Source organism: Rhipicephalus sanguineus, chromosome 1, assembly GCF_013339695.2.
Source record: "Rhipicephalus sanguineus isolate Rsan-2018 chromosome 1, BIME_Rsan_1.4, whole genome shotgun sequence".
In the NCBI taxonomy this organism is placed as follows: Eukaryota; Metazoa; Arthropoda; class Arachnida; order Ixodida; family Ixodidae; genus Rhipicephalus; species Rhipicephalus sanguineus.
In genome coordinates, this window is record NC_051176.1 from 118,259,930 (window position 1) to 118,272,147 (window position 12,218).

At 44.9% G+C, this 12,218-nt stretch overlaps 1 protein-coding gene across 4 annotated transcripts in view; it reads left to right on the top strand.

Moving 5' to 3' along the window:
* The window catches only part of LOC119396674 (GRIP and coiled-coil domain-containing protein 2), a 114,038-nt gene that overhangs the window by 31,071 nt on the left and 70,749 nt on the right, over positions 1 to 12,218 (top strand). For all 4 annotated transcript variants that reach the window (XM_037663976.2, XM_037663999.2, XM_037663984.2 and 1 more), the window contains 2 exons: positions 6,071 to 9,163; positions 9,231 to 9,320. In XM_037663976.2, the coding sequence (XP_037519904.1) occupies positions 6,071 to 9,163; positions 9,231 to 9,320 (3,183 nt within the window). The remainder of the gene's footprint in view (positions 1 to 6,070; positions 9,164 to 9,230; positions 9,321 to 12,218) is intronic.

The following is a 12,218-nucleotide window of genomic DNA, read 5'->3' on the forward strand; positions in this document are numbered from 1 at the left end:
AACCAAACAACACGTGTACGTTTATTAAAGCGGCCCTCCAACACTTTTGAAGCAGTTATTTTTTGTTTGTGTTTTGTGTAGACCGATGGCTGGGGATAATTTTAGCATAGGTCTAAGCATCGATATCAAATTATTTAGTATTTTAATCATGCAATAAAGTCACCACATCGCTGCCGACCGCATCGGCGCATTGTGGCGCTCGCCAGTACTATGTGGGCGGAAATGACGAAGATTGGCGCAGCCTATCAGAGGACGAATGTAACGTTAGTGTCACTAATCCCGTTAATGGGGACTGCAATCGCCGGGCGGATTCTAAGGGCTGGCGTCACGGCCCTCCGAAAACGCACCACGAAAGTGCGGACAATTTAGAGTTGGTCCTTTGGTGCGCCAGCGAATGCCGGTTGTGGTCCAAAGACCGAGTCAGAGCCGAGAGTCGACAACACAAACGAAAACGAAATATATTCTCAGTTAAGGCAATACAAATAACACAAACACGTGCACACTCGGCTTGTACCCGTTACAGCTTCACAATATAATTCAGATGGTGTTTACACAACGGGAGCTAAACAAACAGATCACACGCTACGAATGCAATCGCATGCATTACAACTATTCAACGACAGTTAAAGGACCCCTGACAGCGAAATTTTTGTTGGTGACTTTTTGGCTGTAATTTGTAGCTTTGTGTCTGGTAATCTCTAAATTAAATCGTAAATGCTCTAGCGTATCGTACAACTAATTCTAGTGTAGTTAATTGTGACCATTTTAGCATCACTTCAAAACGCCCGCCTAAAAACCACAAGAAACTGGCGCCCCATTCGGGGGAGCGTCAAAGACCACGTGCACTCAAGCTGTGGTGACGTTGACAGCGTGGTTTTCAAATCGGGGCCCCGAGCGCGGTAGAGATTGAAAGTATGTGGGTGCCTCGGTAGGGCCACCCTAGCCTCGGAGAGCAGCCCGACAACAGAGCCAGAGGGGTGCGGAACAATAGGCCTCGCCGGGTGTCAGTCGTCGTATTGTGCACGTGCGCCCCGCAAACCTTCTGTGACGTCCACAATACTTGCTTTACACTTGGAACGTCACACGGGGCCTCTATCTACGTCATACCAGGATGTCGCAAGGTGCAGCCAACTCAAGTGAGCACTCACGCTTACTTTAAAACCAAATTAAGATATCTTAAAGGCAACGTTCGTCACTAATAATCGGTCAGATGTGCCCCCGTATACAGGAAAGTCAAACAACACAAAGATCTCGAGGTTTCAATTTTGGTGTCAGGGGTCCTTTAAAGCCCTGAATAGATAATGGCGTATCCAGTCCACAATACTTGGACGGTAATCGAATGCTTCTCTTCAAGGAAACACTCACGTCAGCTCCAGCGTTGATCGTCGTAGCTCAACCGTCGTGACTTGTCATGGCTCACACGGTGTCGTCATCGGATTCTTCCAAATCGACGATCGACTGACCGCACACCATCATAAACACGTCTTCTTTGGCTAACGGAGCCACACGTAGCAGAACTTCACCATCCGGGCCGACTGACTCACTCCTGTCTCGACTCTCTCACTGACTGTCCGACTCTCGTCGTTTGCACGCTTTTATCCCTTCTTCCCCGGTTTCTAGAAGCGTCGGGAGGTTTCTTCGGCGTGCAGTACAGCTGAGGCTAGAGAAAGGGCGAGAGCTTTCTCGTAGGTTCGAATTGCGGCGGCATCGCTCGCGGATGCGTCACCCTTTCCTTCTAGAAAGATCCAGGCTTTGCCGGGCGTTCGATCGTGTTGACTGCGTCTGGCTCGAGTGGGTGAGGAGAATGCGGCGCGCCGGCGTCTTTTGATGTTTGTTTTTTCGTCTTTCGCGCTTCCTGGGCGCGCGACTCGCGCCGTTCTGTCGCGCAGCTGCTTGAAAGCGGCCGCGCGCGCGCTTTATAACACGCTAATTTGTGACAGTTGGAAGCAATTGTGGCGTAGCATCAAAATTTGGATTATTACTGAGCCTAATTTTTCTTTTCCGAGCTTTTCATGGGTCCTCAAACAGACGCCATCACAAAAACGAAGGTCACTACAGCCACCACTACAAAGCGGCTTCCATCTCGCCGTCGTCGGCTTCTAGGCGGCGACGGCGTTGCCGTACGGTCGTCGTCAGCACCTCTCGCTGGTGTCGAATGAGAGTCCGAGGAGTTTGATTGCTGCCCTGGAGTGTCGTAAGGAACGACGCGCAAAGCCTCGCTTCGAAGCAAAAGCGTCTTTCTTTTTTCGCCTTTTTCACGGCGCCCCCGTGTATGCGCTCTCCCCTAGCGGAAATGTCGCGAAACGTCTCATCATCTCGGAGGCTTTGCTTCTGGCAATACCGGTTGTCCCGGCCCCTACCAAACCCCTACCAAAACGGCAGAGGGCAGCACAGAAAAATGAAAGAGGCGGATTTTGTCAAGTCTGGCAAGCTAATTTCTACCAGCCTCACCCATCTGTTCGACCGTGTAAACAAAACGGCGTGGTCAGGCGCCACGCTGCTTGTTGCTATAGCAACAGCGTCATCAATACATTCGACTGAACTGGCAACAATGGTGTGCGAGCTTCCCCTACGTAAGAGCTTTCAACCCATTTCATTGGAGCGCCATCCGACGTCACAGCAGAGTGTGAAATGTGGTCACGTGACCTCGCGAAAATTGAGTTGAGGGTTGGGCATTTTTTTTCTTGTATTTTGAATTTTCTAAATTGAATAACTTCGTACAGCGTGCCACTATCGCTGCCGTTCTTGCTGCAGTAGTTTGTCCGTACTTCTGTCTACGCAATCCACGAGTAAAAAATGGGGGATTGAAGAGTGTTAGAGGGCCCCTTTAACCTCTTTTACTACGACGAGCTCGCCTGCCTAATCTGATACACAACTAGTACCACGTTAACTAAGCTTATACAATGCTAATACAATACCCAGAAAACATAACACACACAAGACAACATAAGACATACAATGCACCGCGAATACGACGTCGCCGATGTTCGACTCACCACGAGGGCCCATGGGAAACGAGCTGCTGTATCGTCACCCACTCACCCACCGCGGGAGACGTCCATCCACACACGCTGCCAAACCCAAAGAGGCTCACTGTTTCCTGTCTGCCGGCCTAGCCTCTCACAGGCGGCGCTGCTGATGCCACCGCGTTAACCATAACCCGCGCGAGCACAGAGCCACTGCTTGCTTGGCGGCCGTTTAACTTAACTGCGGCCTGTCCGCAAGACGCGCGTGCACCATGAGGCGCAAACGGCTTTACAGGGGGAGATAGCACCCCCACAACTTTGACTGGTTTAGAAAAGCAACTCAAAATAGTGTTATTCACTTTTCGTTTGAACTTTTACTTCTCTGTTTGCTTGCATGTTCAGGAAGAGTTGGCCACGTCAAATCAGTTACCCGAAACAATTTTTTTTCTGTCCTACTGAGATCATACTTTAGTTGGTAGTCCATAATTTCTTCTTATCACAGAAAAACCTCTGTAACAGGGGACAAAAAGAATGCGACACACACAGCACTTGTGTGTGTTGCATTCTTTTCATACCCCATTATAGAAGTTTTTGCACTAAGAAATCTACTGTGGCATGGACCTTGCTCAAGGGGACTGTCTGATCACAAATCAGCTTCATATAGCATTCAGTCATACATAACCTAGCATAGTTGTTGACTTTAGAGACAGAGAATGACTTCAGAAAAGGAGGGAGGAAAAGAGAGGAAGACAGGAAGGCTAGCAACTCCTGGACAATGATTTAACTTTTATAGGGACCGTCCTTGCTAGCCTGTACGATCAGAGGAACAGATCTCATGGTTGGTAACTTAAATCACATGACCCGACACACAGCAATGCAGGAGAGATTTTGCACATTAAAAGTAAAGAAATGTCAGGCATCTTCTTCGTAACTTTAGTTTAGCTGGGTCTGTCTGGTTTTGTCATGCCTACACACAACCTGAGGACTTGTTTTCATAATTTATTTATTTACTGATTTTACGTGCAAACTTCAATGCCCCATTCATCAAATTGATGTCGTAGAGTATCCCTTCAGGTAGCACCATCTAGAGGCAAAGTGGAGGAAGACAAAAACAAAGCAACGAAGTGTCGCAAAAGAGGCACCTGTGAGCGAAGAACAACAACGCGATTAGGCAGAGAAGACATTCACATACTGGCCGTCATGAGTATTTTCCAACTCGCCCAACTCGCTACCCTATCCACATACTAATTACAACGGTGTCTGGGTGGACAAGCATACACAGACACATCTCACTTGATGACCCCAAACATTTGATTTCCTAATACTGGGGTAGGAGTAGTGGGTCAACCTTTTTTCGCAAGCTCAAATGCCCTGTTCATCAAATCGCCATTGTTGAGTGTGTCAAAATCATCCTGGTTTATGTAAGGACATGCTCTACGGGCAATGCGTAAGGGGATAGCACGAATTCACTTGCGTGTCACCCGCTCTGATGGAGTGAAACGTTACTTTTTTTGCTTTAACCACAGTGAAACAGAGCAACTTGTCAAACTTCTATGAAAACCTGGCGGTGCACCTCTTGATTGCCTTTGTTTTGTTACTCTCCATACCAAAATGGCTTATGCCATCTGAGCTTGGTTAGCAAATGGTCACTTCCACTTGTAAGAAGGTGCTGCATTTCCATGTGGCGACAGTGTGACTGGAAAGGTTATACCGCAGTGTGCACACATTATATTCAAACATAATGAAATCAGCCAAGTAATATTTATCCTGAGTGCTGTTTCAATACGCAGTAAGCTGGCCCTGCTGTATTTGTTGACTGCTTAAGTTAGTTTTGAGACCTTATTGTGTATACAGATCTGTCTGACATTATGGCCAGAAGTGCTTGTTGCTGTGCCAAATGAGCTGTTTGCCTGTGCCAGTATCTGTGCTGATAGGCGCTATTGCTTTTCCACCACTGTTGCAGGCTTGTGAAATTAATTTTATGGGTATCTTCGCTGGCGAGCTGAGGCTACAGAAAATGAAAAGTATGCTCACAGATGCAGTGGCTGGGGTACCCGATAGTTTTGGATGTTTCATAGCGTCTTTCTTGAAGGTCACGGCAGAGTCCAAGGCCTAAGTTCCCACTGAAGAAGTTTCATAACACGCCGATACAGGTTCTGTTCAGTTGATAAAACCCTGGTAGTACTCTTCTACAGGACCAAATTTTCTTCAAATTGCTCGGTGCATTGCCATCTGAACGTCTTGGCATTTTGGGTGAACTTCATGAAGACGGGACAAGGAAGTTGACAAACAAGAGCTCCGACTATCAACAAGTGATTTATTTGAAAATACACAGAGCTTGACGTGAATGCACACGTGGTTAATTGAAGAACAAGTCTCTATCTGTTATCCAAGGCAGAGACTCAGTTTTCGACTAATCACGTGTGTATCCGCATCAAGTATATACGCTCTGTGTATCTTCCAGTAAATCATTTGTGTAAGGTCTGAGCTCTTGTTTGCTGCCTTCATCGTTTCATATTCACACAGCTCAGCCAAAGTTCTAGCTTAACACCCTTCTTCTTTTGACACCTGCTGTGCAGCCTAATGGAGGGCATCTCCAGTGAAGTATTGACTGTCATGGAAGTGGAATTTCTGAGATAATTTATCAACTTTCAATACCCTATCCTCTGAGTGAGAAGATACCTCCATAGTGAAAGGCTTCTTCAGTCACAGCACATGACTAAAGATAGGCCCAGGCAATTTGGGCAGTGTCTTGATGTTGTCAGGCCCGTAGGGTAGCTTGTTAGTTGTTACAAAGCAATGATTGCAAATGCCTATATATAATACATTTGAAACTCAATTTAATGAAGTGGTAACCATACTCGAGTTATTTCGTTAAATCGGGAACTTTGTGTGGATGGTCACCACCTCGATATCAAATCGTTAATTTCTTTCCCTGAAATGGCATGTTGATGAAAGTGAGTTCTTTTGAATTGTTTTCACGAAATAGTTTCCAGTCAGCGGTATTTCACAGAAAAAATCACAACTTGTGAAAAATAAAATTGAACTACTCCTTGTACTACTCAACTGTGCCTAATACCAAACTCTGCCATTGATTTCTGCAGGTAGCCAACTCCAAAATTGAGCAGCTGTCCCAGTCACAGAAGCAACTTCATGCGGAACGTGCCATTATGCAACAGCAGCTTAACGCGCTTGAGCAAGAGAAGTGCCAAGAACCTGCTGGCTCAGATTCTGCACTGGAAATGTCACCAAGCCGCATGAAGAAAAAGATAGAAGAACTGGTAGCTCAATGCAGTACCCTAATGCAAGAGCGTGACATGTGCAACTCGGCTAGGGAGGTTTTGGCGCAGGAAGCAGAGAGCGCCAATGAAGAGGCAGCCAGTCTTCGGCAGAAGATCTCTGTTCTATTGGAGGAAAGGTCCTCGCTTGAGAACCAAAGAGACGAAAAAATTAATGAGTGCAACCTGTTGCAAGAAGAGAAACATGGCCTGGAGAGGCAGTTGTCTGACTTATATCAGAATAAGGAGGATCTTGAGGCCAAGGAGAAGGAGTTTGCAAAGATCCTAGATGATAACAGCAGCTTGGAAAAGCTGCTTGCTGAAGCTGTGAATGAGAACACAGAACTGCAGGAAAGTGTCAACAACCTCCAAGAAAAGCTTCGTGAGGCAGAAACTGAGAAGCACAGGCTTACTAAGGAGCTTGAAACATCCAAAGACTTGGCACTTAGTGAATCTAACCGATTGGAGGCCATCATAAGAAGCTTAGAGGACAAACTTGCTGCACAAATTGAGCAGCACCAAAATGTAGAGCATGAGCTGAAAGTGTGCGTTTGCCAGCAAATTGAATCAGAAAAGCTGATTCAAAATTTGAAAGCCTCTCTCTCATCCTGTCAACGACAGGAGGACTTAGTGGATATTGTCTCCACCGCAGAAGAGACATCGGAGACTCCTGACAACCAAATGGCTCTGGAAAAGCTAAAAGAGGCTATGGAAGAGGAAAGAAAAAGTGCTGTCACTAGGGTTGGAAATTTAGAGGAGGCCTTGAAGAAACTGCACATGGAGAAGGCAGATTTGGAGGAAGAAATTGCAAAGATCAAAAAGGCAGATCGGCAACTCTTTGAAGAACTTCAGACTTCCGTTAGCAAGGTTTCTTTGCTTGAAAAAGATCTTACTCGCTCATTCCATGAAAAGCAGAACATTGTTGATGAACTCTGCCAAGTGAAGGACCTTCAAAGGTTCCTGGAAGACGAAGCAACGGAACTTCAACAAGAATGTGAGAAGCTGAAAGCTCAGGCAGGACGACTAGAAGCTGATCTTGATAATGACAGGCTGCACATTCAGAAACTTGAGCATGAGCTGGAAGCAGCAGAATGCAGGGACCAGCAGTCACTTCGAGAAGTGGAGATGTTGCGCCTGCAGCTGAAGGAGATGGCTTTGCAAGCCTTGAAGTACCAAGAGGCCTTTCGGGACTGTGTTCCAGGCAATATGGAACCACAAATTATGTGGAAAGCGTTTCATCGAATCTGCCAGATCATACTGGAAGCAGCTGAGAAAAACTTGGTGGACATCCAAGTGGAAGGCATGCTGCCAGGCATAGGGGCCACCCTTGTGCTCAATGATTTTGGTGATGAATTTGGGGCTGTTGGGGAAAATCGTGAAGAGGACAGGGAAGGTGCAGTTTCTGCCGAGGCCCATGAGCAACTCAGAAGTGCTCTAGAAAATGTGGAGGAACAACTGCATATGACCCTCAGGGCACTAAACGTTCTTCAGTTTGAGAAGCAAGCTATAGAAGATGAACTATTACTCGAGAAGAGCAGGAGAGACTGTTTAAACAAGGAATTTACTGCATCTGCAAAGCAAATGTACTTGCTGGAAGAGCAAATAGCTGACATAGAAATGCAATTGGAACAAAAGAGGAAGGAGCTTAATGAAAAAGATGAGTTCCTTGCAAAGGCTCTTGATCAAATTACAGGAATCAGGGCCGACTTTGAAAAACTTGAAGACATGAAACAGGGGCATTCTAGACTTTCGCCTGAGTTGTGTATGTTGGACTCATCTGGGAAAGAAGGATCAGACCTTCAAGATTTCAGGAAGAAATGGCATGCTGAGTTGATTGCTCGCATGAGCCATTTGGAGTTGGACTTGAAGAGGGCTAACCATGTAACAGACTTGACAGCACCAAATCAAGCCGAAGCCTCTGGTGGTGAACATTCGGGAATAGAAGGGGTTGGCATAGGCAGAGCAAGAACATCTCCACTACCTGGGGATAGAGTGTGTGATGATGTTGACATGAGACAACATCGCTCTGACTCTGTAAGTGACATGGAAATCAAGAGAGATGAAAATGAAAATTTTTCTGACAATTGCTCCTCCCCAAGAGCATGCTTGCTGAAGAGCTCAGAAACACAGGAGAGCACATGCGAAGAAGTTCTTATGCTTAAAGCAGAACTGCAGGCGAAATCTAAGCTCCTTGACCAAGTTCATTCCAAGCTGGATGACCAATTGGAGCAGTCTGAAAAGCTAGAGAGAACTCTTATAGGCAGGAGCAAGGATTTGCAAGACTGCAGGAATGATGTGTTGAAGAAAGATTCAGAATTAGCAGCTTTGACGGCGCAGTTGACTCATCTGAAGGATCAACTTGTGTTTTACGAGAAAGAATGTAATAGGTTGTGTGCTGTCTTTCAGCCCGAATTTAATAATGAAGCAAAGACTCAGAATGACATGCTGTGTGAATGGTACAGTGCTCACAGAACCATGTTGAAACTTTTGTCTCAACTTATTTTGCATGCTTCGAGACAGCAACATCCACAGGTCTTGTCAGATGGAAATGGAGACTCAAATGTACTCTTAGAAGCAAGACGCCTGCATGCTGCACTGTCAGAAAAATTAGATTCTATTTCTTTCGAAGAAGAGCCCTCCTCATCACTTCCTTGTGTTATCTCGAGAGCAGTGTGTCAAGATTTGGTCACTGAGTTGGCCCTTATCAAAAGCTTTGAGCAAATGTTGGAAACGCTTTCTGTCGGTGGAACTAAAAACCCCCTGCCAAAGCCCCGAGTTGAACCTGAAGTTGAGAGGCAAGATAGCTACAAGGAGATCGCCTATCTGCAGAGATCTCTGCAGGAAAAGGAAGAAAAGCTCACGAAGTTCAAAGCCTTGGTCTTGAAGTTGAAGAAAGATGTGGCAGACAAAACAAAACAGGTAAAACTCCATCACATTAGGATAAAAAAAATTGTTAAGCATTTTTCTTGTGTCTTTATTTTGCCAGGTGAACTTCATGGAAAAGGAGTTGTCTGGCATGAAGCAGGAGCTTGACATGAATGCCCAAGCTTCTAAGCAGTCAGTTCAGAACTTTCAGGTAAGATGTCTTGATTGCGTGGAATTCCAATTTGATGTTGTGATAGTTAAAGGGACACTAAAGAGCAAGATGATTTTTCTCATATTAGTAAAGTATTGTTTCACGATAGCAAAAACACCACGCTTGCTGCGAGAAGACGCTTAGTAAGCGAGAAAACACGTAAAAATTAGGGGTGTGCGAATATTCGAAATTTCGAATATTTTTCGAATAGTGTTTGCTATTCGATTCGATTCGCACTGAAATTTTACTATTCGAACTATTCGAACTACCCAAAGACAAATGCAGTCAACGTCCGGTTGAAAGTGACCCCTTCAGATTTTCAATATGCTTTACCTCATTACACAATCGTATTGCGGCAAAGCTGCCTTTCAAGCTCTGTTACGGTCGAACTTAGCGAAGAGACAAAGTCCGGTTGGAAATGGTCCCTCGATTTTCAATATGCTTCACCTCATCACACCCCCGTATTGCGGCAAAGCTGCCTTTCAAGCTCCGTTACGGTCGAACTTAGGCAAGAGACAGTCGTCTGATTGGAAGTGGTCCCTAGATTTTCAATATGCTTCACCTCATCACACCCCGGTATTGCGGCAAAGCTGCCTTTCAAGCTCCATTACGGTCGAACTTTGCCAAGACACAGTCAACGTCCGATTGGAAGTGGTCCCTAGATTTTTCAATATGCTTCACCTCATCACACCCCGGTATTGCGGCAAAGCTGCCTTTCAAGCTCCGCTACGGTCGCAAATGTACTAACTTAAGAAAACGCTGGTTCCAACATGGAGGTGAAAGATGTGGCAGAGTTGGGGGCTCAATTAATGCTGTTTTGGACCTGAAATTTGGGCAGGAAGTCTGAAAAATCGGACGCCGAAGCTTTTTAGCATCCAAAATTTCAGATGTTCTTATATATCGACGTCTACGAGGCAGATTTGGAACTCCGGACTTGAAGGGAGCACACCCTTGTCCGCCACATCAGTTGGCCTTCCACAGCAGTTGAAAGAGGAGGAGAGGCTGAGGAAATGGCATCTCTGCCTATCACGTGTAAAGTGTTGTCGGCAACACTTTGGTTGCACCAAATCATGTACATAAATACAATTCGGCCTTTACATTGCCTCACTCTTGATAAGAAAGACAACTATGAAATATGACCCCACCAGCGCTTCATCAACCTAGCGAAAAGAAACACTTTCATGCTGCGATCTCATAAGGACATACTTAGGGATTCTCTGCAACTTTTTCTTTAATTTCACTTCGAATTATTCGAAAAATGTTTGAGAAATATTTGAAGTTTATTCGAAATTATTCGATTCGCACTCAATCTTTATTATTCGCATTCGCTTCGCACCCAAAATTTTGCTATTCGCACAGCTCTAGTAAAAATGAAATGTGGGTGGCGACGCCACCTTGAAGTTCCCGTACCATTCGTCGTGACATCACATGTTTTGACGGCGCCTACGAGGGACTACGTAGTTCCCAATCGGTAAAAATGAAGTACATTGTCCTCTTAGGGGGGCCATAGACTCAACATACCAAGTTTGGGGTAATTTTGTTGAGCCAATGGCGCCAAAATACGATAAATGCACTTTGGAATTCGTGACGTCACGCGGGGAGATTTCGACGCGAAATTTAAAAATGAATCTTTGAATTTGATTTTCTCCTCTATTAATAAACCTATGATGGTGAAATTAACGGCATTAAAGTTCTCAGAGCACAATTTATCGGTCTAAACCGATTCATCATTTGTCTTTAGTGTCACTTTAAAGAACACCATACCTGGTTATTGGACTCATGCTAGTATTTCTGAAGGCCTGTAAGCTTAAAGCTTCACCAAAAAAAAAAAATTGCTGGTGGCAAGGCTCTGTTGAGAGCTCTTCCTGGCTTCAACTAGTAGTCGGTGGCTTCAACCGATTGGCTTTAATTTACATTAATAGGAGCATGGTCAACACAAGGTTTCTGCTCTGTGTTTCTGCAGCTGCCACTGTCCCAATTATTATAGACCCCTCAGGTGTGGTGGGTTCTTTTTAGTAGAGTACAAATAATGGATGGATGAGAGAACTTTATTGAAGTCCAATAGGTCGTGCTAGTTTCCTAGCCCGAAGCAGGTCGCTCCCACGTTGGGACCGAAAGACCTGGCCTTTCAGCCACTTCGTGGGCCTGTTGGACTGCCCATAATTGTCCCTCTAATGTCGGACAGAAATTTTTTAATCAAATCTAATATGTACATTTGAAAGAAAAAATTATGGGCTTTGTATATTGAATTGAGTATTGATTATTTTTACATCTCTGAAGTGGCACAAGATATGAAGCTTGCACTGTGTCTGTTTAATGCAAGAAAGGAATTGAGAATTGAGCTTACATGCATTGACATGTACGTATAAGTAATGTTCACCGTTGGGAGACGGTGAGGCTGGTCATATAAGTTGCAACAAGATGTGCGGTTTTTTGTTGTTGTTTTTTTCAAAAAGCCACCCACATTTAATGAGTGAGTGGGAGTTATGTGCTCTGTTCAATAAACAGCTGTCCCTGGGCAGTGGCCTTAGGTATTGTGCAGAGGAATTATTTGGAACAGTCCTCCTATTCATAGTCCTGTCTACCTCAGAGCTCCACTGGGTGTTTGTTTCTTATATATTTAAAAAAAACAAATATTCAACATTTTTTGAATGGTTCGCATGCATTCTGCTAATGGCTTTCTTGTATCTATTTTACATTAGAATGTGTTCTTAGGTAAGCCAACTGTTTAATGTGTTCACGTGCTTTAAAGAATTAGCAATTTGAATGAGTTGGTGTGTAGTGTAAACTTTCAATATGCTCGCCACCTCATATGTTTGATCATAAAGAGGAATTTACAGTGTTTTTACCAGAAGAGTTGTTTGTGTTGGCAGTAGCTGTGGCCATGACAGCTTTTTC